This window comes from Phodopus roborovskii, unplaced genomic scaffold (genome assembly GCF_943737965.1).
Source record: "Phodopus roborovskii unplaced genomic scaffold, PHOROB, whole genome shotgun sequence".
Taxonomy (NCBI): Eukaryota; Metazoa; Chordata; class Mammalia; order Rodentia; family Cricetidae; genus Phodopus; species Phodopus roborovskii.
In genome coordinates, this window is record NW_026126638.1 from 2,684,883 (window position 1) to 2,712,567 (window position 27,685).

At 45.1% G+C, this 27,685-nt stretch overlaps 1 protein-coding gene across 1 annotated transcript; it reads right to left on the minus strand.

The window, feature by feature from the left end:
- Nucleotides 1-3,050: 3,050 nt before the first annotated feature.
- On the minus strand, nucleotides 3,051-27,685 carry Ndufa9 (NADH:ubiquinone oxidoreductase subunit A9). Its single transcript, XM_051173033.1, has 11 exons — nucleotides 27,578-27,685; nucleotides 25,203-25,373; nucleotides 24,573-24,670; nucleotides 22,585-22,676; nucleotides 21,060-21,201; nucleotides 17,578-17,680; nucleotides 15,716-15,783; nucleotides 13,731-13,807; nucleotides 9,559-9,654; nucleotides 6,526-6,592; nucleotides 3,051-3,299 (listed from the first exon to the last, which is right to left on the minus strand). The coding sequence occupies exons 1-11, from the start codon at nucleotides 27,624-27,626 to the stop codon at nucleotides 3,129-3,131; spliced, it is 1,134 nt and encodes a 377-aa protein (XP_051028990.1). The 5' UTR covers nucleotides 27,627-27,685; the 3' UTR covers nucleotides 3,051-3,128.

Consider the following 27,685-nt stretch of genomic DNA (forward strand, 5'->3'; position numbering starts at 1 on the left):
TGAGATTCAGAAACCCAACTCGGATGGATGAGGCCATTTGCCTTCTCTTAGTCCCTGTTATCACTCGGAAAACTGATGTCTCTTTCTCCCTTTTAGAAACAACCACTATGTTTGTTCTTGTATCTCTTGGGGTGGAATCCAAAGCTTTGCACACTAGGTGAGAACTAGCACCCCAAGCCCTTTAATTTTTAAATTTGTGTGTAAGTGTTGCAGCCACCATGTAGGTGCTAGGGACTGAACCAGCAAGTGTTTGTATCCACTAAGCCATCTCTCCACCACCACCCCAGCTCTTTTTAAAGTTTATCTTAAAACACACAAGCCCAGCATTTCAAATGCATTAGCTCATTCAGCTCCTCACCACAATCCCAGAATGTAGTTACTGTTATTGCCTGATTTTCCAAACAAGAAAACTAAGGCTGAGAAAAAAAAAGGGGGGGGGGGGAGGACTGGCAGACTTGCCCAACTTTTACAGCAAAGTACTAAAATTCATACCTCTTTTCTACATTAAAATTTAGTATATACAAAATAACGGACTGCCTTATGTATATGAAATTTTCATATACATCTTTGTATCTTACTCATGTTCATTCCCCTCCTTGTCCCCCATTTTCCCCATCCCTGCTGATTTTTCTCTACCCTCCCCCTCAATAGCAGTGGCTCATATTTGTAATCTTAGTACTTCGGAAACTGTGGCAGGAAAAATGCTGCATGATCAAGGCTAGCCTGAACTACATAGTGAATTCTAGATCATCCTGAACTAGAGTGAGACTCTGCACACAAAAGAGAAAAGGGTCTGGCAGCATGGTGTAGCAGGGAAAGGCACTTGCTGCTAAGCCAGATGACCTAAATTTGATCCCTGAGACCCATGTGGTGGAAGAAAACCAATTTCACAAGTGTCCTCTGATCTCTACATGCATGTTGTGACACATACAGCATGACATGTGTGCATATGCACATCACTCACACACTTAAAACTAGACATGAAATAAAATATGCAATATTATATTTTTATGCCCACCTATTACCTTATTCCTCCCTCTCCCTCCCACCCTCTCTCCAGTAGGCCCATCCTACTGTCATGAGAGCCCACATGAGCAAAAATGTGTTGTGACATGTTATTTATGATCTGTTAAAGACTGACTGAGGATTCAGAAAGCAAAGTCAGCTACAAGCCGTAGAAACCAGGCACACACCTTTAATCCTAGCAGCCAGAAGCCACTAATTCTAGAACTCAGGCTTAAGAGATACGTGGATCTCTGAGCCCAAGGCCACCCAGATGTACACAAGAGTGAATCAGAGTAAAAGAGAATTATAGCTCACACCTTTAATCCCAACATCAGGGAAGTATATAAGACAGAAGCAAGGTAACAGAGAGGCATTCATTCCCCAGCCACACTGAGGAGAGGTCACAGTCTGAGGCTTGGTGAGAGCTCGTGGGCATCTAGAAGATTGCATACCTTGATTACTGTGGACAGTGCCTCTACACACATGGATGTGCAGGGATCTCTATGGTATGCTGACTTCGGCTCTTCACTTGGGTACTCTAGAGTGGCACAGCCGGGGCACAGAGTAATTCTCTTTTTAGTCTTCTGAAGCTCCTTCGGGCCTCTATTTCCATAGTGGCTGCACTGGTTAACATTCCCACCCACAGTTTCTCTTAGAATTCACATTTGAAGCCAATTTGTATAGAGAGCATCTAAAAGATAAAGGCTAGACCCTCATACCTGCCCTGTCCCAGAACACGGTCTCCTCTTGAGAATTACCTTCACAGTCATGCCGCAGGCATCTGTGCATACTGTTCTCTTCAGAGAACAGATGAGTGACTGGCATGCAAATCTCTCTCTCTCTCACACACACACCCCATATGCATGTAAACACACCGTACTTGTACCCCCCCCACACACACATTTCCTGGTTAGACCCAAGACTCAACTTAAAACATTCATTTTCTATAGCTTTTTCTCCTGATCTGTCCAGAGATGGCCTCTTCCTCATACTCTGAGCTCTTTGTAGACATGACAGAACTTATGTTTCTAGCAGGACACAGTTGAAGGTTGAAGGGCACATGAGACCGGCTCTGAATGAAAGGAATTCAGAGTAACAGCAGAGGGAAGACTGGTGAATTACACAGGCTGGATGGATGATATGATAAGCACCAATGATTAATGACAATGAAGTGATCATGGGGCCGAGTCCTGCAGGCTCGAGTCAGCGATGAGAATCAGGTAATGAGTAAGTTGAGGTCAAAGACTGTAAGCTGTACACTCACCTCCATGAGGGCACACCTGAAGTCCTCACAGGAATAATCCCTACAATGGAGACTCCATTCAGCCCTCTTCCTCCCGAAAAGATCTACCTAAGCATGTGTCTCAGAGCTCAAGCCATTCACAGTCCCCCTCCCCCATGTGTAATCTGCACTCAAGAGCGAATGCCATGAGCTTGGAATGATGAAACCGTTTCCTTAATTGGTCTTGGGGTTTGAAAAGGGTGCATCCCTCCAGAGTTCATATGGAGGCTTAGTTCCAGCACAGCAGAGCCCCTGGACTTGGTTAGGTCACTAGATTTTTAAGAGCTGCGGGGCCATGAGCGATTACTGTTGCCACAAAAGAGGTTGGGGGGCAAAGGGTGTGTCCCAGTGGTAGAACGCTTGCCTTACATACACACTGCTCTAAGTCTCATCCATCCCTAGCAAAAACAAAAATATTGAATTCCCTGCTCCCTGTCTGCCCCTTTGTCTCTTTCCACCATTAGATGACATAAGGTTCATTCCACCGCCTGAGAACAACAGCCCAACAAATTCGGAACAGTTTTAAATGTATACGTGCTCATTTATACTGAATACTTCTATACAACCATGCATTCCCTGAGATCATAACAATATCTTGATTTTCAAGGTAGGGCCTTGGTCTAAGAAATCTAAGCCTTCCAACTTCTCAGAGAATAGTCATATATGTCAATACTATAATATTGCCATTTAAAGAAAACTGGGCTCAGTTCTGAATGGCTGAGAGTTCTCCTCTGATTAATCAAGAAAGAAACATGCAGCAGACTGAACCCTCAGATATTTAATAGAGTGACCTCATTTACTATATAATGTGCTCTAAAGAGCACAGGTGGCTAGGATTTCTCTAATAGTTAACTGTCTTTGCAGGCTTTGTTTCCTCGATCTCAGTAGACAGCCAGCGGTAGGTGCGATGCCGCCGCAGCACTTCAATGGCCTTGAGTTCCAGTGGTGTGGCCTGAATGCCAAGATCTTCCAGGCCAGGCAGGTCAGGCTCTATCACATCTGAGATGTGTATCTGTGAACAAAGGACCACAGAGGATGCTGAAAACAGAGTGCTGCCCCTAAAACACACACACCCTCAAGCCGGCCAGAAGCTCGCTACTGAGGCAAATACCTTTAGAGAGTCCATGGCAACCTGATTCTGGAACTCATTAAAGCAGAACAAATAGTGAAGATCATCAATGACCAGAGGTCTCCCATACCACCCAGGAATATAGGACAGGGACCCTGGACCAGCAGACCCACAGGCACATGTATGCAGAAGTGAGGGAGACAGGTAAGAGCAAAAATGGAATAAGTCCACCTACCCCCCCACCCACATTTAAGTTGGGTTTCTGTATTCTAGCTCTCTACTTAAGTTTTAACTCTTTATTCTGTTTTGGTTTCAGAATTGTTTGACACAGTGTTTCCCACTGTGACCCTAGGAACCCTTTGTATAACCCAAGCTAACCTCAAACTTGTGATGCTTGTCTCAGCCTCCCAAGTGTTGGGACTGGAGGTTCTAACACCATGCCCAGCCCCATTAGCCTTCTTCACTCTAATTATACTCAACCTGGCTTAAGGAATGCTCACTACAAAGCCAGAAGCCAAGCTTATCTTGTTTAGGGAATAATATGATGAGAGATGTCATTCTGTAAATATGTTCCTCTGATTGGTTAATGAATAAAGCCCTGTTGGCCAATAGGAAAGCAAGATAGGTGGGACTAGGAGACAAGGAGAATTCTGGGAGAGATAGTAGAGTCAAGATATAGAGACTTGAGAGAAGTCTGGACCCTCTCTCCAGCGAGATAAGACCACATGGAAACACTTAAGATTAATAGAAATGGATTAATATTTAAGACAGAACTAGCCAATAAGAAATGCTAGTAACAGGCCAACAGCTTTATATCAAATACACTGTCTCTGTATGTTATTTGGGGCTGATGAGGCTCTGGGACCAGGCTGGCGGGAAAACTGCTTATAACAAGAGTTAACAGGACAGCCTCACTCATCAAAAAGCTCCAAAGCAGACACCTCTATACACAAAACTGCACCAGGTCCCACCTCATTATCCCTCCCCTACCCCCCTTCTCCCAGTGAGCAACACAGAAGGACCAGAGTGTTTACTGGGTACTCTAGGGCTTTCTGAAAACCAAACCCAGAGATCCCCTGCCCACTAGACTCATACCAAGATAAGAGTCACCAAGGTAAGAACAGCAAGTGTTAGACAGTGGGGCTCTCAAGCACAAGAAGGGCATCATAGAAATGTCTCTGCTTCTTGGCAGTCTGTCAGAGGGAGGCTAACAGCTGCCCACTACCTGTTCCCTGGGACTGTTCAAAACTCTTTGCTATGCTTTGGCTCTTAGGGGACAGTGTGGCCACGTCCTGTCAATAGAAAGAAAATCCATGGTACTGGGGCTGAGATGCTGTCATGGTTTTATTTCATTTGACATCTTCCCAGCAAGATTTGGGCACGCAGGGAGCAAATAATCAATGAGTCAGACAAGCATATAGATGCGAGAAAGAAGAGTCAGGGCTCTGGAGCTCAGCGTACTGCAGGCGGACGAGAGAGGCAGCAAGAGGCTCCCAGAGAGGAAAAAGGACCGTTGCCTGGGCTACAGTTAGCACTCTGGGTTCAGTGCATGGCAAACATCCAGTATTACCAGAAGCATGTTCCTAATGAAACACTAGATGAACAGGTAGGAGTTAGGAGTGGCCTGACCTGGCATCTACTGACGGTCGTTGGGGGTCTAGCCCTTTACCATCTAACAAGTGTGATTCAAATTCCAGTTTCAGTGAAGTAAAATTAACAAGAGCTCAAATCTGAAATCTGCCACCATGGTTGTCATGTATCATCCCTCCACATCACTGCTGCTGTGGCAATGTGATGGCACTGAGAGGCCACTCTGAGCACTGAGGGAAGCCCCGTGGGCAATGCGGGTTTAGGTCTAAAAAGTGAATAAAAGCTGTGGGGAATTACTAGAAGTTTTATGTGAACATAGAAAGGGCATCCCTGAGAGCCTGAGGACAGAACACAAGTTCCCAACAGCAGGGCATGGAGATGTCATCGTAGCACCTGGGAGGCTGAGACCATCAACATGAGTTCAAAGTCAGCTTCGGCTGCACAGTGGGCACTAGGCCAGCTGGAGGCACACAGCAAGACCTTATTTCAAAACAACAAAAACACTAAAAAACAAACAACAACAATACCCACAAAACAACAACCACAACAAACAAGCTGCAGTACTAGTTACAACATGTTACTGAGTCTGCACAGTTCAACAGGAGACTCCAAGATGAGAAAAAAGCTGTAGCATGGTCTCTATCAGCAGCACCTGGCAACTGGCAGAATAACTTACAGGCAGAAAGGAGGACAGTGAGCTGTGACCTCAGCAGAACTCTCAGCAGGCAGGACAGAGGGCAGCAGGGACAGAGCCTCCAGCACAGCGAAACGGGAGCAGGGAAAGCCAGAGAAAGCAGCCTGGGCCAGACAGGTGCAAACGCACATTTCAAATAGAGTAACAAATGCCGCTCACAGCAGCAGTGAGATGAGGTCAGAAAACTGACCGAGCAGAAAACTGACCGAGCGGTGGCAGTATGGGGCCGTGGGTAGCCTTGGGAAGAGCAGTTTTAGGGCAGAGAGAGAGAACATTTGATTCTAACGGATTGGAGAGAGAGAGAGAGAGAGAGCGAGAGAGGGAGGAAGAAGCCAGAGTCTGTTGGGAACAGGTGCGGACAGCTCTTCAGAGGTTAAGGTGTGAAGGGAAAGCCAGGCAGGGTGACACACCTGTAATCCCGGCACTTAGAGGCAGAAGTAGACAAATAGGAACCCAAGGTCACCTTCACCTATATTGTGAATTTTGAAAACTGAAAGGGCTGTATTTGAACACAACAAATAGCAAAGTGACTAGAGGAGAAAGTCTTCAGTAAGGGATGGCTGAGGGGCAGGGGAGGAGAGGGAGTCTGGCCTTCAATAGGGGATGGAGAAGGGGAGAAAGTCGGGCCTTCAGTGAGGGATGGTGACCATTATGCCTGTCTGAATGCTGACAGGAATGATCTTACAGAAAGGGAACTGTACTACCCGAGAGAAGACGGTGGAGCAGGGTGAGAATGAACTCATGTCAGCCGAAAGCAGAAGGGCTAGCCCTGGCCAGCAGAGACAGTCCCCACAGGAGCCTACAACCATCCAAGCCAGTCAACCAAGCTGAACTGGCATCTCCACCTCTGCAACGCTCTGCCTGCCTTGCTATACCCAGACTTACCCGCTCCACTTTGTCCCTTGATGTCCAGGGCTCAAACGGACTCAGTTCAAAGAATCTGCTGATCCACCTGGAATGGAGACAGGTGTGACAGGTGAAAAGCGTCTCTGTGCCGGGTTTCAGCTGGTCAGATCCCCGGGGAAAGAGGGACTACTGAACACAAGAACTCACTGAGGGTTTGTCATCGTTGTTTTCTGAGACAATGACCAACTCCGTGCTCTACCGTGTGAAGACATATCTAATTCACCCTTCCTCCATCTCTTCCTTGCCTAGATTTTTAAACCAGGGTCTCGTGTACCCCAGGCTAGCTTCAACGTCACTATTAAGCTTGACCTTGAACTCCTAATCCTCCTGCCTCTACCTCCCAGGTACTGGGATTAAAGGCATGCGCCACCACACCTGTCTAAAACTACAGCTTTTGGGCAGTGGTGGCCAGGGGAGGGGCTAGGAACCAAACTCAGGGCCTCACATGTGCTAAGCAAGCATTCTACTCCTATGAGCAATGATCCCAGCCCTGAGCTACAGCTTCTTAAACGCTTGAAAGAACATTCTCACTGTTAAAATAAATCCATGAAAAAGGAAGCCTGAAGTCTGCTCAGAATTTCCTTAGCAGTGTATAAAATCCCAATTATAGTCACCCTTCCTAAGAGCAGCTCCCATGTCTGGGTCCACACTAACAGATCTCATATGAACTATGCAACATCCTTAGTGGGCCATGCCGCCTATACCTGTCAACCCTGACTTAACTCCCCGCTTCATGTGCGTCATGAAATGCCTCCCTGCCTCCTGATTATAGCTCTCCGTTGTATGAAAGCTGGCTCCAATGACTCCATGTCCCTTTGTGGAGTTCCCTTGTTCTTTACATCAGTTGACTTTTCACTAGCATGTCAGTCCACAAATATTAATGGAGGGGCCTTCTGTGCACCAGGCACGGTGCTGAGGCACACAAGCGCAGGGCATAAATAGTTCAGTAACCTCAGAGTCTAGCTGGATTTGGGTTTTGCACATCTGCCTCCTCTCATAATGCACTTGGCAGCCTAGCTCCTTCATCTGCCCGTATTACACATACGAGAACATCTCCAAACACTGGACATAGCAACTTTGGACCCCTACCTGCATCCTCTCTGAATGAACTAAATTTCTCCTCCCCTAACAACCATCAAATTTGGGACAGTTTCTTTGCAAATATATTCCCAGTGCACTTGGGTACAAAGACTGGAAGCTCTGATCCAGTTTGAACTGGTTTCAGATGCACACAGAGTGAAGCAAAATCGGGTCCTCAGGAAACTTTTAAGGAGGACCAATTTGCCATCTTACATCTATACAAAACTGGACTTGTATGTGACTAAAAATCAGTGCATGGAGGAAAAATAATTATCTGCTAATCAAAATAAAGAACTCTACCAGTTACACTCCTTAGCAACCAAACTCCTTCTTCTCTTGCACTTCATAAAAGGAATCCCAAAACAATAACTGGTGTCGCCAAGTATGTTCCCAGCCAGCTATCAATATTAACAACATGCCCATCTCCAATCTGTACCACCTCCCCCCCCCCTTGCTTTCAATAGGTTAATTACTATTTTTGCAAAGTAAGCCCTTCTACCCTTTGGATAAGAGATCAAGAAACACCTAGCCTGATTCCTCTGTAACTGTTCTAGATACTGGAGAAAGGGTGTGAACAAAAGGGCAGCATTCTCTCCTCAGCTACTCAAGCTTTTCATCCCCTTTAAAAAGGTACACACCCGTGACTCAGAACTCTAGAGAAAGAGGCAGGAGGAGGATTGCTCTAAATTCAGTCAGTCTAGTCTACCTTGCAAGTTCCAAGCTAGCATGGTTTATGGAGCCAAGAAAGCAAACAAAACTACTTTCCCTCTCAACCTCCTTTGATGTCTTGAAAATCCTCCATCAGTGGTTTCTTATCTTCTGCTAGCCGTTTAGTGGAGGCAGTCTTTGGTCTTCTAGGCTTTCTCCTCTGCCCTCTTTGTCCATACTCTAACCCTGTCTAGTATGTACAGTCACTATGAGTATTAAAGAAGTCAAAGGAAAGCCTCCAAAGGAGAATGATCTCAATAAACAACCACCATCACGTCGTGCTGTGGTTTTGTTGTTTACATTTTTTGTCTTGCTTTTGTGCTACGGATTGAAGGCAGGGCTCAGCACGCTGTACACTCACTGAGCTACAGCCTACAGCCTATAGACCACAGCTACTCAAGTGTTCACTGTCATATCTTAGGTGCCTAGAACACTACCTGAGAAGTAGAAGGCTATCAACAAGTATTTGTTGAGTGAATGAAGAAATGGACTGCCATGTTGATTCATAAATCCATCTGGCACATTAGATGTGAAAATCTTCCTCCAAGACTACTAAGATGTGCCTTGATGGGTCCAGGATGGAGGACACACCCAGCAGAAGAACGAATGTATGTTTCCACATGGGGAATGAGTCCAGGACCTTGCACTTGCCAGACAAGTGTTTTGCCACTGAGCTACCATCCCCAGTAGGTCTAAAATTGTAGTCCCCAATGGGAAAAAGCAAAGAGCAAAAGAATGAATGAATGAAAGGAGGGGAGGGAGGGAGAAAAACTAAAGATGCAGGTCAGGGTCCTCCTCTCCAGTTACACAAAAGAATGCTTAACAAGAGGTGGGAACCTTGACCCCAGTGGGCAGCTGCAAAAAAGCAAACACTTCCCCAAATTAAAACCCAGGTTTTTACTGTTGCTTATTTGTTCAAGATGCTGGGGACCAAACCCAGAGCCTCACATGGCCACAAATGCTCTGCCTAAGACAGATTCCCAGCCCAACCCTAGGACTTTAAGTTGGAGAATCTGAAGAACAATCCAACAAACACTGTTAAAATCATCCTTGCTTGTTAAGGTCACTGACATTTTCTTTCTTGGCCAGTATGAGTAGCTTCATTAGAGGTGTGGAGACTGGCCTTCTGTAGAAGTACTTCCTGTTACCCAGGGAAGGGATTAGGAATAAGATCCCAAGTCAACCCTCTCGTGGGTACACATGGACAGGCAGCACTGTGCTTACCGATATGCAAATCGTGGCAACGGGTAGGGGATGAAGGTCCTGTGGGCCATGCCATAGATGTACTGAACCAGGTGAAAGAGCAGGTACCGATTCGGCCTGGAAACCAAAACACAGAACTTCACATTATTTGCCCTCTGCAATTTTTTTAAAAAACAATGAAACTTTTCTTACAAAAAAGGAAACACACTGACACAGAGAAGCAAAGAAAAATCACCTGTTAACCTTACTGCCAGACAACCTATTTTGCATACACTTCTTATCCTCATGCATATGTTAATGATACACCCTATTCACTAACCTATTTGTTCCTTTGAGACAGGCTCTCACACTATGTAGCCCTGGCTGGCCTCAAACTCACAGCGATCTTTTGCCTCAGCCTGAGTTACCACCTGGTTTAATCAGCATTTCTTTGATATACAAGATTACTTTTTCTTCATATGTTTGTGGCCATTTATCCATCTTTCTTTCCTCTGATAGTTTCTGTCCCTTCAGTGATCAAAACCAACCCTATCTTCTGGACTGTCACCCTTTCCTCATAGGCAGCTTTCATGCTGTCATAGCTGTCTACATCTCGACACAGCCTCAGCTTGTCCCTGTTAAGGTGAAGAAAGGTGGGTAAGCCCTTCATTTGCACTCTGTCGCCAAATCTTCTCCACTCCTGGAGCCTTCATGCCTTTTACTACTCTGTCCCTAGAATCATCAACTGTTAGCTCTTCACTGGATCATTCTTACCAACACACAAGCAATCTTTGCGATCTAAACGGACTGTATATTCATCTGCCAGACCCCTTCATGACATGTATTATGTGAGTGGTCACAATGTGTGTCACTGTGAACATTTGGGGGTCAGGAAAACTTGCAGGAGGCAGTGCTTTCCTTTTACCATGTGGTTCCAAGACAACTCAGTCAGTCAGGCTTGGCGTCAAGTGCCATTACCCCATAAGCCATCTGGCCAGACCTACTACCACCTCTTAGCACATTCTTGTTGCTTGTCCTTAGAGCTGTTTGCCTACTGCCTCCACCTCCTACCCTCCCAGTGAGACCCCACCTCCTACCCTCCCAGTGAGACCCCACCTCCTACCCTCCCAGTGAGATCCCACCTCCTACCCTCCCAGTGAGACCCCACCTCCTACCCTCCCAACGAGACCCCACCTCCTACCCTCCCAGTGAGACCCCACCTCCTACCCTCCCAGTGAGACCCCACCTCCTACCCTCCCAACGAGACCCCACCTCCTACCCTCCCAGTGAGACCCCACCTCCTACCCTCCCAACGAGACCCCACCTCCTACCCTCCCAACGAGACCCCACCTCCTACCCTCCCAGTGAGACCCCACCTCCTACCCTCCCAGTGAGACCCCACCTCCTACCCTCCCAGTGAGACCCCCACAGTCCAAAGCTGGCCCTGTCTCAACGCTCCAGTCAGGCTGAAGTCCAGGGTGGCCATAAATCACCACGCTGCCATTCCTTCTCTGCCAGGTTCTCTATTTCACTGGGCTCTCCTTTTGGGAGTTTATTATACATGGCTTTGCTTATTACTTATGGGTGTCATAACTAGTCTATCAGCTCCATAAAAGCAGAAGCCTTTTCTGTGTCATTCATTATTTTAGAATATTCTATACTATAAATTTCATTCATTTTAAGTTATAATTCAAATTTTTAATTTATAAAATTTATGCCATAACCATAATCTAGCCTTAGATTATTTTTCTTTACCCCCCACCTTCATGCCCATTATGTTAACTTCTGCTTTGAGACAGGGTCTTACCATGCCCTTAACTTTTGATTCTACTAACTTAGTTTCTAGAATGCTAGGATTATAGGTACACCACATCTACCTTATGTGGCCAGCTATGCAATTACACATTTCCACCAGCAGCAGTTTGTAAGATTTCCTATTTTTCTACATTGTACCTATCGTTTGCTATTAGTTCTGTGTAGTTTACACTTCCCCTAGTAACTACAAAAGACAACAGCCATCTCAGTATGTGCTTTTTCAACAGTCACACAACCTTCTTGGCTGAAGTTTCTGTTGTAAATTTAATGTGTACAAGTTTTTTGTGGGCATGAATATCTATATACCATGTGCATGTCTGGTGCCCATGGAAGCCAGGCAAGGGTATTGTGAGGCACCATTGGGAGTGGGGATGGGGGCTGGGAATGGATAGAAAGGAGTGTCTTAACCTCTCAACCATCTGTCCAGTCCCAGTCTTTCCATTTTTAAATGGTGTCATTTGAAATACAGAAGTTACAAATTCTGATGAGTCGTACTTAACTTTTTTCCTTTTATGGGTTATGCTTCTGATGATAGAGCTAAAAACATCTTGCTTAACCCAAGGTCTAGAATATGTTCCATTCTAAATATTTATAATTTAAAGCTTACATTTATTTTCTTTTCTTCATAGTATGAAATAAAAGGCCAAATTCCTATTTTTCAGTCTTTTCTTGTTGAAAATACTACCCTCTCCCCACTAAAGTGGACAGCACTTTTGTCCATAGTCAACTGTGCATAAATATGATTTGGAAGCTGATTTGGCATAGTGCTGCAGAGTTATAATCCCAGGAAGAGGAAATGAGAGGATTTTGATGTGATACTAGCCTTGATTACATAGTGAGTCCTACAGCAGCCTGGGCTACCCAGGAGGTTAAGACCCTGTCACAAACAAGCAAACAAAGGTTATTTCTGGACTGCTGGTACTGATTAATTTAGCACAAATTATCTTGATAATTATAGCTTTAGAGTAAGTTTTATAATTGGGAAGATCAAGGGTTTAGCCTATTACTGATTTTATACTGTCTTTATATTACCACTTAAACTTAGGGTTTATAACTTTTTACAAAAAGCAGCTGGAATTTCGACAAGATTTAATTTATAGACCTATTTAAGGATAACTGCTATTTTATCAATTTTTATACTCCCAATTCAAGAATTTGGAAGGTCTTATCATTTACTTCTCACTTCCTTTCATGGTATTTTTTAGGTATATGTCTTATCAAATTTACCTAATGTTCTACTTTTTATATTGTTGTGGACATGACTTTCTTAGGTGCATGTACATGTGTGTGAGTGCACCTGCAGCACACAGGAGGGCCAGAAATCCTCTACCACTCTACACCTTGTTCTTTGAGGCGGAGCCTTTCACTGAACCTGGAGCTCACTGACTGAGCTAGGCTGCCTGGCTAATGAGCCCCAGGGATCCTCATGACTACACCTCCCCAGAGCTGGGGTCACAGGGTCATTCATAGGCCTGCTTGGCTCTTTTAACCTTTTCACTGTGTGCCTGGAAAGCAAACTCAGGTCCTACTGCTTGCATGACAAGCCCTTAACTGCCTGAGCCATTTCCCCAGCCTGTGAGTAAGATTTACTCAGTTCTGACTGCAGATTAGTTACTCGTTGGTATATAAAAATCGATTTTCATATTGATGTACTTGGTGTCTTTACTGAGCTTGTCTATTAATTCTCATATGTATGTGTATGTGAGTGTGAGTGTGTCCCTGTGATTTAATGGATGACAGAATAAAGCAATACCATCAGTACTACCAGGGATCTAAAGGCGCTGGGGAGATGGCTTGTTGGTCAAGTGCTTGCTGCACAAGTGTGAAGAGGGTGTGGATTTAGATCCCAGCACCGATGTGAAAAAGAAGCTGGGCACAGCCAAGTACGTCTGTGATCTCAGTGTGGGGAGGTAGACACATGCAGGTCCCCTGGGCTTGCTTCCCAGACTGTCTAGCTCTAACAGTGAGCTTAGGGATTAGGGGAAAATGGCACATCTTATGTGCAGACATTTTCTTCCATGATTTTTGTTTTACTTTGCTTTTTGAGACAGGGTCTTACTATGTGCTCAGGGAAGCCTTAAACTCACCATGTAACTCAGCCTGCCCTTAAACTTGTGGCAATCCTCCAGTCTCAGCCTCCTAAGCGTTAGGATTAGAGGTGAGAGTCACCATGCCTGGATTCCTTGAATATTTTATCAAAAAAGTTGAATCCACAGACACCAAGTGCTGACTGCTTTTAGAGTAGTGCAGGGCAGAGGTTCTCAGAATGGTGCATGTTCAGGCAGAGTCCTAGGCTCCCCCAGCTGCTGAGTGCGAGCATCAGATGAGTGACTTGTTCAGGAAGTACTGTTTTATAAACCACCATCATCTTTTCACCAAGGCCAACTCTAGGCACTTACCCGGCAAAGGCAAAGGTTTTTCCTCTGGCATCTGGATCTTTAGCCGCATTAATAATTCCTTTGGAAACATCTACAACCTATGCAAATCATAAGACATGTTTAAGCAATAGTTGAGCTAGGATATCAGACCTGGAGAACCAGACCCATAACCTTGGTAGCTGAGAAGATGAGGCCAGAAGTATCAAGTTCAAGGCCTGGCCGGCCTACACACTGAGTTGAAGGCTAGCTTGGGCAACTTGGAGCAATGGGTCTCAATATTTTGAAAGTGGGTGGTAGTACTGGGGTAGAGTGTTTGCCTGACATGCACACCGTCCTGGCTTTAACCCCAGGGTCAGAAACAAACACACATAATTGTTTAGAAAGATATGGAAAGATAGGAGGAAGAGGAAGGAAGAAAGAAACGCAGGTGCTGCGTTCACAGGGATGGGACTAAACAATGCCACCCTCCCCTCTCAGATACCTCAAGGAACCACCTACCTACTCTGGTGTTCAAATAATCACATTCAAGGCTCATCTGGGTACTGGCCTCGTCAGAAGTCTTACCTAGTCAGTCACAAGCCTTTTTGACTTGGCCAGGCCCCCATCTCACCACGTGAGATCTATCACCACTCTTCCCCATGCTGTCCTAAGCCCCCAGAACCTAGAGGCTGAACCACAAGGAGCTGCTGATGTTCTGCCATTCTGACTTTCAAAATAGGAACTGCATACAAGGAGGCTAGACCCAGAAGCCACAACCAGAAATTGTTTATGGTTCTAGAAAGTATCCAACAACTATGGATTTTTTTTTTTTTTTTTTTTTTTGCCATGGAGGGGGCGGGATATGGCTGCTCAACATCCTACAAGGAAGAACTGAAGATTTGGCTCCAAGTACCAGTAATGCCAGTTGAGAAATTCTAGTTGTTATGCCAACATGACACAAGGTAGGGTCATTTGAAAACAAGGAACCTTAATCAAGAACATGCCTCCATAGGACTGGTCTGTTGGGCATTTTTTTTTTTTTTTTTTTGACTGAAGATTGATGTGGGAGGGCCCAGCCACTCTAAATGGTGCTACCCCTGGCCAGCTGGTCCTGGAGTAAATAAAACAGCAAGTGGTCCCAAGGTAAGCCAAGGAGACAGGCCAGGAAGCAGCACCCCTCCATGAAATCTGCATCAGTTCCTGCCTCCAGACTCCTGACCTATTTGAGTCTCCATCCTGGCTTCCCCAAGTGAAGATCTTACAAGCTGTAAGGTGAAATAAACCCTTCAGTTTCCAGCGTACTTTTGGTCATGGTGTTTTGTCACAGCAATAGAAACTCTAAGACAGAAACCCTGGTCCAACCCAGCCCAACCCAGTATGGGACCCAACCTTCTCTTTCATCTCTGGGCCCTAGTCTGTACTGTTCCCTGTTTGTGAAACAGAGTCCCATGCCATCAGCTGACCCTGAACCAGTCTAAAGTTGGATTTCATGGCCTTTTGATACCTGGCACCCTATGTTTCGGGGAATATAGGAAGGCTAGCCTGTCCGACACACATTTTGTCAAGTTCTTCTCAGGTAAATAAAACAGCCCCTATTCAGTGAGATAAGTGCTAGGAGAGGATTTGTTATTGTACCAAAAGGCCGTGAACATGGGTGCCAGCACACTATATAAATCATAAGGCATGTTTAAGCAATTCCTGAGCAAACTCATCAGACCTGGAAACCCAGGGCTTTAACCTTCGTGACCCGGGAAGACGAGGCCGCAAGTATCAAGTTCAAGGCCTGGCTATGCTACACGTTTGGCTCAAGGTTAGCTTGGGCAACTCGGCACAACCTGACTCAATTAAGCATTCTTAGGTGAATGGACAACAAAGACATTGAGAAGACATGCACCTCTTAGGTAAACTGAGGCAACCGGTTGAAACAAGGAAAAAATGAAGTCAGTACATGAGAATACAATCAGACAACTGAACTGAATCTGAATCAAGCTAACACCCATTGCTAAGCTTTTATGCAGAGTACTTACATATACTGGTTGCTTCACTGTCTTAAAGCCCAAAGAAATAAGAGGCACACCGCCAAACCAACGAATATCTGCAAGAAGAAACGAGAAACTGTCCTGAGAATGTATAGGCCATTTACACAATAAAAATAATTTAACAAATAAAACAGACTCTGAGGGATCTGGACTGAATAAATAAACAAGAGAACAAATAAGTACGTAGAAAAGGAGATAAGCTGTGATGGTTCATAAATAAACAAACAAATAAATATGTGAATGAATAAATAGGGGCTGGGTCATGATGGCTCATAAATACATAAGCAAAAGCAAACAAACAAGTAGGTAAAAAGAGGGCTGGGTTGTGATGGTGCCCGCCTTTAATTTCTGCACTCAGGAAGCAGAGGCAGAACCTCTGAGTTCCGGGCCAGCCTGGTCTACAGGGAAGAGTGCTGAGCAGTAGCATTTGTCTTCTGGTTCCTGAATGTGGATATAACATGACAGCCACCTCACGTCCCTGCTGCCATGCCTTCCCCACCACAGTGGACTGTAGTCCCTCAAGGTGTCGGCCAAAATTAATCCCTCCTCCCCAAGGTGCTTCCTCGTGTATTCAGTCATACAATGAGAACGTGGCCACACAGCTTCTTCCGGTCCACACGGCTCCCATGCCTTCAAAGCTCTCTGCCTACCCCACAGCCAGATCCAACGCTGCTGTGACATCATTTCACGTCTCCTCCACACACAGCTGCCTAGTCTGTTAGGCTGTCATAATAAAATGCCACAGCCTAGATGGCTTAAAAACCCAAATTGTACTTTCTCCAAAACTGTACTTTCTCTGGAGCCTGGAAAGTCCAAAACCAAGGTGTTGTCAGGTTCCTGGTAAGGCTCTCTTTCTGGCTCGTAGGTGGCCATCCTCTTCCTGTGTTCTCATGTGGCCTTTCTTCAGTGTGTGCACACAGAGACTTTCTCTCCTTGTACAGCCACCAACTCCATCAATTAGTTCCTAACCCTTATGACATCATCTAGCCTCAATCACCTCCAAAGCCCTCTGTCCACATTGAGTTACATCAGGAGTTAAAGCCTCAATATGGCGGTGGTGGTGGTGCACACCTTTAATCCCAGCACTCGGGAGGCACAGGCAGGTGGGTCTCTGTGAGTTAAAGGCCAGCCTGATTTACAGAGCTAGTTCCAGGACAGCTAGGGCCATTACACAGAGAAACCATTTCTCAAAACAAACAACAAAACAAAAAAGAACTAGCAGATAAGTTTTATGTTATATATAGTGTATCACGAGTTTAAATACAGAGTGGAAATCAATGCAGAATCCCAGATGGCACTCTCAAGAGGAAGATACAATAAAACAACGAAACTGCATAAACAAATGGGTATAGCCACACAAAGGAATACTATTCAACTACAAAAAGAAACAGTCCACAAGAGTCCTAAATCCATACAAGGGAGAGAAGTCAATTTGAAAAGCTTCATGGTGTGTGACTATAATGCCCTAGTATTTTACCAAGTCAGGAAAAAGATCAGTGGCTGTCAGATGTCCAGGACAGGGAAAAGGGAGACTTTGTTGATCTCAAGGGGTTTGTTAGTATCCTGTCAAGCTCACAGACTTACTGAGTTTAAACTTCGGGCCAAGCTTGACCATTGTCTTCAGCAGCTATAGGGAGTAAATCTGTATCACACTAGTCCACACCACAACATCTAACTAGACCCTCATCACCCAGAAGCAGAAAGGGCCACGCTGTCAGTGAAAATAAAACTCTAAAAGGGAAAGGAAACTGAAGGGGAACTAGAAATCGGTGTGGGAGCTCAGAGAGCACTGTAGGCCGGAAGCACTGTAGGCTGGAGCACTATAGGCTGGCGGAAAGAAAGACACATACTTGCAAAGTGATTGAGGAACCTGTCCTCCCTTCCAAAGATGTCAGATGGCCGTATGATGGTGACTTCAGGAAACGCACTTTTCACTTCCTTTTCTCCCACCGCCTAAGCAACCAAAAACAAAAGCACTCTGAGTTCTTCAGCAAGTGCACAGAGCTTTCCCTCTCCCCGCTACCAAAGACGACTTACATTTCCAAGGCCCTGTTTTCATTAGGTAACTATAATTTTGGAAGATAATCATAGTTCATAAAACTCAGCAGCATGTTACGCATGCACGCATGACAAAAAAAATAATACCCCATGCCCAGAAATTCTGTTGAGGTTCTTCCTATTCTTATGCTAGGGAACCCCACAATGAAGGAGGAGACGAGGTTTTTTCCAGCCTCAGTCTCTTTCTCTGATTTAGAGACTCTCTGCATTTTGCGTCCATAGGCTAGCAGCCAGCCAGACAAAGAAAGGTCAGTGTGGTGGCAGTGGCCTCTCTTCACTTTACTGGCTGTCCATATTTGTCTCCTTGTCCCACCAATTCCTTCATTCAATGTAAACAAGGTGGAACCTACACTTAAAAAAAATCCAAGTCCACCACACACTCTTCCCTCCGCCTTCTCTCTCTTGCCAAGCTAGATAAAACTAAGCACACCCTTGCTGCACCACACCAAGCTCCAGCTTGCACCTCACTCACTTTGACTCTGGATGCTGCTTCAACAACTTCAACATCTGTTCTGAAACTATTTTTGATAAGACCACAGATGCCCACAGATCTGACAGTGCACTTCCGACTATTCGATGACACACAAAATACCTCCTATAGTCTAGGGTTCCTTAACACTGCTCTCTTCTGGCTTCTCAACTACCACACATGTCCTCCAGTCTTGATTAGCTTTAGTATTTGCAAGTAACCCTCAGCCACCATACTGTAGGCATTTGCATGCCTCTGCCCCATTCAGAGCTCTCTTCCCAGTCAGCCTTCTTATGCCTTCCTGTTCTTCCAAAAACAGATTCTGTTGACTCTCAACTTTTATCTCCAGCACAGATTTCTTTTCTGAGCTCCAGGGCCAAAAACCCTGAACAACTGGGACACCACTGAAACCCAAGTTGGAAACTTGGCCTTGCATTCTCTCAAGCAAAACTGTACTCCCTTAGGCTGTGCGGAGTTTGCACGGCCTCGAGAGTAGCATGGACACGGCACTGGCAAAGTGTCATGTTCTCCTGAGGCTGCCGAGGAGCCGGCGCTGGAAGCAGAGCTGACCCCTGTCCCTACCGGACACAAAAGCATGTTGATGTGAAGTATTTTCCAAACACCCGCTTCTGTGTCAGGCTGGACCCTTGGTTCTGTGATGGCAGATGGGAAATCAGCAGCAGCTAAAGGTATGAGCATTGTGTCCTTAAGAACAGCTGCAGGATAACCAATTTCCCACAGAGATTACTACTGCTTCTCTCAAGTGTAACAATGCCTGCCATGAAAGAGAAGCCAGAGATCACCCATGGAGAGCTCTGCTCTGGCTAGCTCCTTTGAGGAGATGTTCTGCTCTACCTGAGTCTAGAGTGTGGTCAGCTGACTATTGGTTTCTGCTGGATGCCTGTCTGTCACCTAGTTTGGTGATATCGCTTTTGTTTGCTCTCTCCTTTGAGCTACTCCAGTCATCCCAGCTGGACTCTGTGACCATATGATCTGACATCTACCTGCTGCTTCCCTCTACGTGTGAACTGTTACTGATTATTGTACTTCTGCTTGTTATACCCTTAACAAATGCATTCAAAACCGAAAGCACAGCTTTCATAGGTCATTCTCTAGATAACACAAAATGAAGAGTTGAAAGCCAAGTTCTCCCCCAAAAGATTCTGCTTTAGTTGGTCGGGGGGTTCAGGCCAGATATTAGAGTTTTAAAAATCTCCCTCAGTGACTCTAATGTGTAACTGAGGCTAAGAATCACTGGCCTAAATCCTAACCCACTCAAGTATTCCCACCTTATTCAACAGTACCACCAGCCTCAGGTGGCTTAAGCCAACACAACACGCCTAGCCCCTTCCTTTACCTGTGACATTCAGGTGACTCAGTACAAAAGCAGCCATGCTATGTTTTTGTTCCCACTGTCTTTTTCTCCAGTGTAATTGAGTGTGTGGTCTACACAAGCCGGAAGGCAGTCCTTTGACTACGGAAGACAGCACTTACATAAAAAGAAAGTCAGAGCTGAGAAAAATCCCAGAAACAAGCTACAGGCTTGACTAATGTCATTACCAATCCTGATTAAGATTACCTAATGCTGCTTTTAGATATGTAAGCCTATAAATTTCCTGTATGTTTACATCCAATTTTCCTTTTTTTTTTTAAAAAAATTATATGAATATGTGTGTGTTGAGAGTAGGGGTTTATACACATGGATGAAGTGCCCAGAGAGGCCAGACAATGATATCTGATGGGTTACAGGCAGTGATAGGCCACCTCATGGGGACTCAGGTCCTCTGCAAGGGCAGCACATGCCTTTAACTGCCTGGCAATCTCTCCTGCCCCTTACATGGAGTTCTCTGATGCTAGCAATCAATTGCTACCAGCCACAGGGGTTCCCTTCCACACCCCACTATTTCCCGCTCCTGTGGCACATTCTGCTACTCTACAATGCTTCATGCAGCTGGGATCATTTTCCCTGGTGGACTAGAAACTTAATGTACGCTTGGATCAAGTCTGTTAGACAAGTAACTGCATGAATTTATAGCATACAACTGGTGCTTACTGAATAGTTTTCTCAATAAATATATGCGATGGATCAAAAGCCTGGAGTCATTATCAAGAACTCTGTTGTCCTTGTTGGGATGACACAAGACAAACTCATTGTGGCAGAAGACAAATGCTTACAGGTAGACCCAGACACTAATGAGCCCAGTGGGCTCGGAACCACAGCGGCCAATCCCAGACGCCAGTGGAGTTTGCAGGAGGAAAAGATGACCTGTGCGAAGAGCATTTTCACTAACACTGCTACTCCTATCATTCTCGGCCTCCACACTGCTCTGGTGGGACAGGCAGAAACCTGTGACTGCAGAAGGGTCAATAAGGAAAAGGGTCGCAGGAGGTAACCCAGGCCTGTCTCCTCTGGCAGGAATCAAACTCTACATTTCCTGGTGTTTGCTGTGTACCTCTTATCATGCCTCCCCCAAACCTCAGGCATCTGGAGGCAGATAATATGACCTACCCACATTTGAAACCCTTCAACAGACCACTCAACCAAAAAGGTCACAACACGTGTGCAGAGGCTAAAGCCACTGTTCACAGATAGAGTACTTGCCTAGCAAGGCCAAGGCCCTAGGTTCAGTTCTCAACGTCAAAAACCAAACAAATTAAAATCACAACGGGGTGCACCTGGTTCTAGAAGAGCAATGATAAAACCCTCTGACTTCTCAACACACGGTGGAGAAACACTTCCCACTCCCCTTGGCTCCAAAGCACTTGTCCTGCCTGTGGAGTACCTGCTGAGCTCCCCGCACTGACCTTGCTTCTCAGGTACCTAGAGGAGCTCTTCATACTGGCATTCAGGTGGGAGACATGAATGAGTCTCTCAACCCCAGCTTCTTTGGACACCTGAGCTATTGCCTGAGGAATCTTCACGAAAACATCCTCAAAATCAAAGTTTCTGGAAGAAAAGGGAGAGGGGGCAGATCACAATTCAAGACAATTCAGGCTTCCGGAGGGTTCTATACTACTTTGGTTTTCATGACAGTATCAGAATCTGTAACAATTAAACTTTTAAACAGTAATGCCCCAACTCTAAATCAAAATTAATTTATCCTGAGGTTTCCAGTCCTGCTTATTACCAATAAACTTAGCTAATGGCCTACTTGAAGTTAGAATCCAGCATCGGAAGTGCTTTATGTTCTCAAGGAGTCTTGAGGCCAAGGCACATCAAGCAAACCTGACTATTCTGGCTAGGGGGAAGCAGAGAAGTATTGGGGTCTGAAAAGGGACTCACTTCTCATTCAGGGAACTTCGTTTCCCTAAAGAGGAAAAAAACAAACAAACAAAAACCTAAAACTATCAGTCATGGCAGGGCCTGATGGCAAGGACCTATAATGCTGGCTACTTAGGAAGCTAAGGCAGGGACTCACTAGTTAAAGCTAGGATGGGCTCAAGAGTGAGCGCAAGACCAACCTGGGCAACTGGGCAACTGAGTAAGATCTTATCTAGAAATTAAGAAGAAAAAGGGAACTAAGAATATAGCTCAGTGGTAGAACAGATGCCTGACATGAGTGAGGTCCCAAGTTCAGTCCTTAGTATTGAAAAAGAAGAAGGAAGGGAGGAAGGGAGAGATGGAGTGAAGGAAGGAGAGAGGAAAGGAAGAAAGGAGGCAGGGAGGGAGCTACACCATAGTCCAACATCTAACATTAGCTGAATGATGAAGTCACTGTGCCAGTCCCTACTGGAGAAACAACGTTGAAAGGACCCTATAAATCATCAAAGAATTTAAACTATTTAATGAAACACGTAACAAAAATAAACCTAAGTCAGACATTTAATAAATGCTAAAGGAAAAACAAGTATGAACAAAGGGCTATGAAAGTATAAGATTAAAATGTTATTTGGGCCAGTATGGTAGCCCACACCTATAACTCTAGCCCTTGCAAGTCTAAGGTCACCCTGGAATACACAAGACCCTGTCTCAAAAGACAAAATAATAACAACAATAAACCATTATTGATAATCCCCACAAAAACTCAACAACATTGAAATCAATGAATGGCACAGAGAGGCAATCTAAAACATTGATGAACAGTGGGGCAGGCGAATGCTACATCCTAACTCTCCCCCAGACTGACAGGTTCCAGCAGAGTCAACAATGGAACCTGTCTACTCCCCACCACCAACCACACTGACATGATGCATCATCCAGCTAACATCCACGGGACACGCTGCCAACGAGCCTAGTCACCATTACTGACTATCGTCCCCAGCACACACAAGTCCCTGATAAGTGTCACTGAACCCTAAGACAAAGGAGACAGGAGAGACGGAGACGTACCTGGTTTCCCAGTCCCGTCCAACAAGATTGATGACCACGTTGCTGTGCTGCACTGCTCTCTGGATCGAATCTTTGTCTCTTGCGTCCCACTCCTACAACAGCAGGAACCAATCAGATTAAAACACATGCAGCACAGGTCAGCATGTACAGCAACTTTCAGAAGGGTCATCTACGGTTGTCCAAACATGCGCCGCTTCACAGAGACTCCACTGATTCTAACAGATGAAGCGGATGTCTCAGACTCCCTGCTCACTCTCCACTCTTCCTAGACAAGGCAGTAAAAGTAAATGTCATCATGAAACCAAGCACTAGAAAAAAAGGAGTTCTTATTTAATTGTGTATATTGAATGGAACACAATGGGTCTTATGAGACCCAAGCTGACGTGCAGCTCACTATGTAGCCAATGATGGAGGCACAGTAAGTTTTGTTCCCCAAGAGTGTAGAGAAGCAAGTATAATTTGGGATATAAGCAAACCTTCTGGACACCCGCCAAGGGAGATGGCTGAAAGGATCAGTACCAAACTAGGGAATTCAGAATGACTTCCTTGTATCTCTTCATTCTTTCCTATTTATTTAATTGCAGTGCTGGTAAGCCAACCTAGGGCCTCATTCATACAAGACAAGACAAACATCTTACCAAATGAGCTACATCTCCAGCCCCTAATACTCCTCATAATATCAGATCTATTTTAAAGATATGAACACAAGAATATTTTTAAAATGCAGTTTTTATTGTTACTATTGTTTTACAATAGGGTCTTACATGACCCAGGCTAACCTTGAACACCTCCTCCTCTCCATTGCTTGGACTACAGGAGTGTGCCACCATGCCTAACTCTTGTTTGTTTGTGAAGGCTGAGCCTCACTTTATTCCTGAATGGTCTAGTACTCACTATGCAGTCCAGGCTGACCTCAAACTCACATTAATCCTCCTGTCTCATACTCTTAAGTACTCAAGTCATCACCTCTGACATAACTTTCAGTTCAATGTGGAAAATTCTGTTCTTGTCTTCATAACTTTCATTTCAATGTGGAAAATTCTGTTCTTGTCTTCTTGAGATTACTCAATCCATAGTCACTGTGGAAATGCTTATGTTGAGCTGAAAACCTATGTGACTTATCAGCAGCTCACCATTCACTGGACGAGCAAAGAGCCCACACAATCCCATCACTCCCTTACAGGGATTAGGAAGGGCTAAATCACTCTTTAGATCTCTGGAAACCCCTGGCCAAAGAAAAACAAGAAGCTAACTTCATACCAACTGGACCAAGTTCTTAGACGTCTTCCTTGTGATTCTGTTTGTAAAACTACCTTAGACTCATACCATGAGGCTACACATAATCCTACATTTGCTACTTTCAGAATCTTCTACTAGCCACAATTTAAAAAATAAACACAAAATCAAGAAAAGCTCATATTAACACTTTATCTCTCCCAATGTATCTTAAATATTGTTTCAATATGTGATAACAATAAAAAATTAGCATATACGGAATATAATTTTTCATATTTTATCTTACAGTACATCTCAGTTTAGACTAGCCACCATTCAAGTGCTCAACAGCTACGCATGGCTATACACAGAAACATATATCTAGAGCAGGGGTTAGCAAACTAGAGCCAACAGACCATATCACACCTACCACCCAGGTTATAAAGTAATACTGGAGCATAGCCATATCCCTTCATTCAGATACTGTCTATGACTGCTTTAGGATCATAAGAGTTGAGCTCAGCCTCTCTGACAAAGACTCTATGACCTGAGAATTGTAAATACTCACTATCTAGTGCACTATCTAGTTACAAAAACAATTTGCTAATGATCAGACTACGGTTTGCATGCTAAAACAAGATCTGCAGGATCCTAGCAGAATTGAGGATGCTCTTGGTCTGGGGTTAAACTACTGCTTTATCGCATTGCCTCTTACCCTAACAATGACCTCAGAATTTAAATTAACAACTCCAATGCCAACTATAAAGGCTTACCAGAAAGATAATCTGGCCCAGGTCACCCATGAGGCGGAGGTGCATGGTGTCATATGTATCACACCGATAGGGTATGATTACTTGTGATCCCATTCGTCCTAAAAGATGAAGTGAAACAGGGATTAACATCAGCATGATAAGGAGGATATGTCACACAATAGTGATTCAGAAAGTTATTAAATTCCAATATGATAGATTAATTTAATACTAAATAAAAAGCATATTCTGGTATACTAAAGATGCCATAACTTCTCACAGTCCTTTATTCTCACAATGTCCTATAGAGAAAACATGGATGCTCTCACAGTGCCAAGACCAAGACCGATAAATTTTATATAAATCTTTCCCCTCCCCCCCAGAGACAGGGTTTCTCTGTATTGCTTTGAAGCCTGTCCTGGAACTCACTCTGTAGACCAGGCTGGCCTCGAACTCACAGAGATCCACCTGCTTCTGCCTCCTGAGTGCTGGGGTTAAAGGTGTGTGCCACCAATGCCTGGCATAATTTATATAAATCTAAGACAGAAGTAACCTGTAATACCATTAAAACAAAACCATGTGGCTTACAGTCTTAAGTGGGACAATCTTGGTTCAGGGCAATGGAGCACAATGGACTAAACGAATTTGACTTACCAAGATGGTTGACAACATATCGACCCAGGAATCCTGTTGCTCCAAACACAGTGGCCACAACTCCACTGACAGACGAGCGGCCACCTTTCCCATGAGGTATAACAGCATGATGAAGCTGGCGATGGGGTGGGCCACGAAACACAGATGTGGCTGCAGCAGCAATGGCAGGACCTTCAGGGAAACACCAAAGCCAGCAAATATGGCACAACTTATCATAAAAGCAACCAATAAATAACAGTTTCTTTCCCTAGAAATTTATAACTCTATTTTGTGAACAGTACCTTAGCGACTTAAGTACCAACAATAGTAAACACAAATTTACTGTGGCATAAAATCCATAGGAAATATATAAAATTAGAAAGCAAATACCATGCCATATGGGATATATAACCTTAAGTCACATTATCACGAGAAAGGACTTCTGGGTAAAGTGTTTTGAGAAAGGTTTTAAAGAGGAATAGCAAAGGCTAGAATCCCATGAGAAACTCGGAACACGCACAACCAAGGAGAAGTAAGAATCAGCAAGACTGGAGTGCAGAAACAGCAAAATACTATCTGGATGTGACTGAAACTTGATGGCGAGTGAGAACAAAGGGATGATGTGGCTGGAGGCAGGGGACTATTGGCATCTCAACAGGGGAAAAAAAAGGCTGGAGAACCAGCTCAGTTGGTAAGAAGCTTGCTATGAATGCATGAAGTCTGAATCCCTGACACTCATGTAAGGGGGCAAGGGCCTGCCAGACACTTGTAATCCCAGTTACAGCTGATAGAGGCCGAGAAAGGCGGATCCCTAGAGCTCAGTCAAGTTCAGTGAAGGATCCTGTCTCAGATACAGACAGACAAGGTGGAGAGTGATTAAGGAAGACAGCAGACATTGACCTCTGGCCTTCACACACACACATATTCCCATGTGCCCGCATGCAAGTATGTCTGCATATACACTCCTACTCAAAATAAATACTCATACAGAAATTTTGGTGATGGGTTGGTGAGAATGTAAATTCAGAATGTAATGGTAAATTACAATAAAGACAGAAGTTGGTATCCACAAGGGGGCACCACCTCACCCTAAGTTATTAGGCTGGTGTTAAATACCTGACTTGTTTGAGGCAGGGTATCTTTCCATAACACAGGTTACCCTAGAATTCCCTACAAGTCCAAGCTGCCTTTGAACCCACAATGATCCTCCTCCTCAGCCTCTTAAGTTCTGAGATTACAAGTGTGAGCTAAGATGCCTTTCTGTTTTACATTCCTACTCCAAGTGTTCCTCTGATGTTCATTTACAGTAAATTAAAAAACCCTGGGGCATAGGGACATCTGACTCCCCAGTTGACTGCTGGTGGACTTTCTCTTGCTGCTCTGATTAACCTGAGCAAAGAGACTATCAGTCACCTACCCTTACCAGCACCAGTGGTCCTGCATATCCCATGATGCCTTGAGAAAACTACAAGACCTATCTGATTGCCCCACCGCAGCCAGTCTGTACAGAAAACAGTCTGTACCAGATCTCTGTGCTATCACAGCCTAATTCTAGATGACCCTGCAGCCATTTCCACCCAGGCCAGAGTTCGCCTGGTACTGAAGAGGCCAGGCTGTGGTTGCTCCAAACATCTCATCTCTACTCATTCGGCGAGTCTCTCGAGAGACACTCTTCTGTGTTTTCCTCAGTAGGAGCAAAGGGACCTAATAAAAAGGGTTCTTCAGGGCGGCCTTTTTTCAGTAGCGTGGGCAGCAGTGGAAATGGGGGGGGGTGATGGAAGAGGCAGTGGCATAGAGACGTGTGACTCCCTAATTAGCAGCTGTTGAACTTTCCCACGGTGGATCCAATGCTCTTTTAAAGTGATTCTGACACGAGGCAATTTTGACAGCGAATGCCATTCGGTAATGAGTAAACTACACTGTGGAAAAGCATGGCTGAAGCGGGCACGTTTGTGGAGTAAATAAACAACGCCGCCACATTCTACGCTACCCTTCACTCTTCTACGCTTTTGCTCCCACCCAGCTCCCGATTCTTTCTCCACCAGCCTTTCTCCCTGCTGCAGACCCTAGGGCCACAACCTAGCACAGCCTCCTTCTGCAGAGGAGCGGGTTGTGGCTTTCATTGCGACTACTACCATGAAGCCAGTCGATGCCCTGCTTCCGATCCCCCTTTCCTCCCTGAGTAAGTATTTCACCTTGACCTCAAGCTTCCCAACAATCTCCGCGCTATCTCGAGCCTTTAAGCGTCCAGGTTCTCCTCGCCCCTTCCCGCTTCTCCTGCTTTCCATCCCCTTCTCGTGAGCACAACTTCACCCATGAACCAGAAGTGTGAGAAAGAAACGTTAGGTTCCTGTCGCGGAATCGGGCGCCGAGCGGCGGTGCCCGGTGACACTTACGTGACATTGGCAGGGATCGGACAACCCGGGAGTGGACGGCGGTCGCCATCTTCCCCCACAATGCTCCACGGCCGAAGCTTCCGCCAACTACGGCAACGACGCAGGGCC

Bases quoted from the DNA above. Each gene is read 5' to 3' on its own strand.
- Ndufa9 (XM_051173033.1), bottom strand. From the start codon at position 27,626: ATGGCGACCGCCGTCCACTCCCGGGTTGTCCGATCCCTGCCAATGTCA. The intron at 13,808-15,715 runs GTAAGTACTCTG...TGATTTGCATAG, and splicing joins CAGTGAAGCAACCAGTATAT to GTTGTAGATGTTTCCAAAGG. The intron at 9,655-13,730 runs GTAAGTGCCTAG...TTTGGTTTCCAG, and splicing joins AAAACCTTTGCCTTTGCCGG to GCCGAATCGGTACCTGCTCT.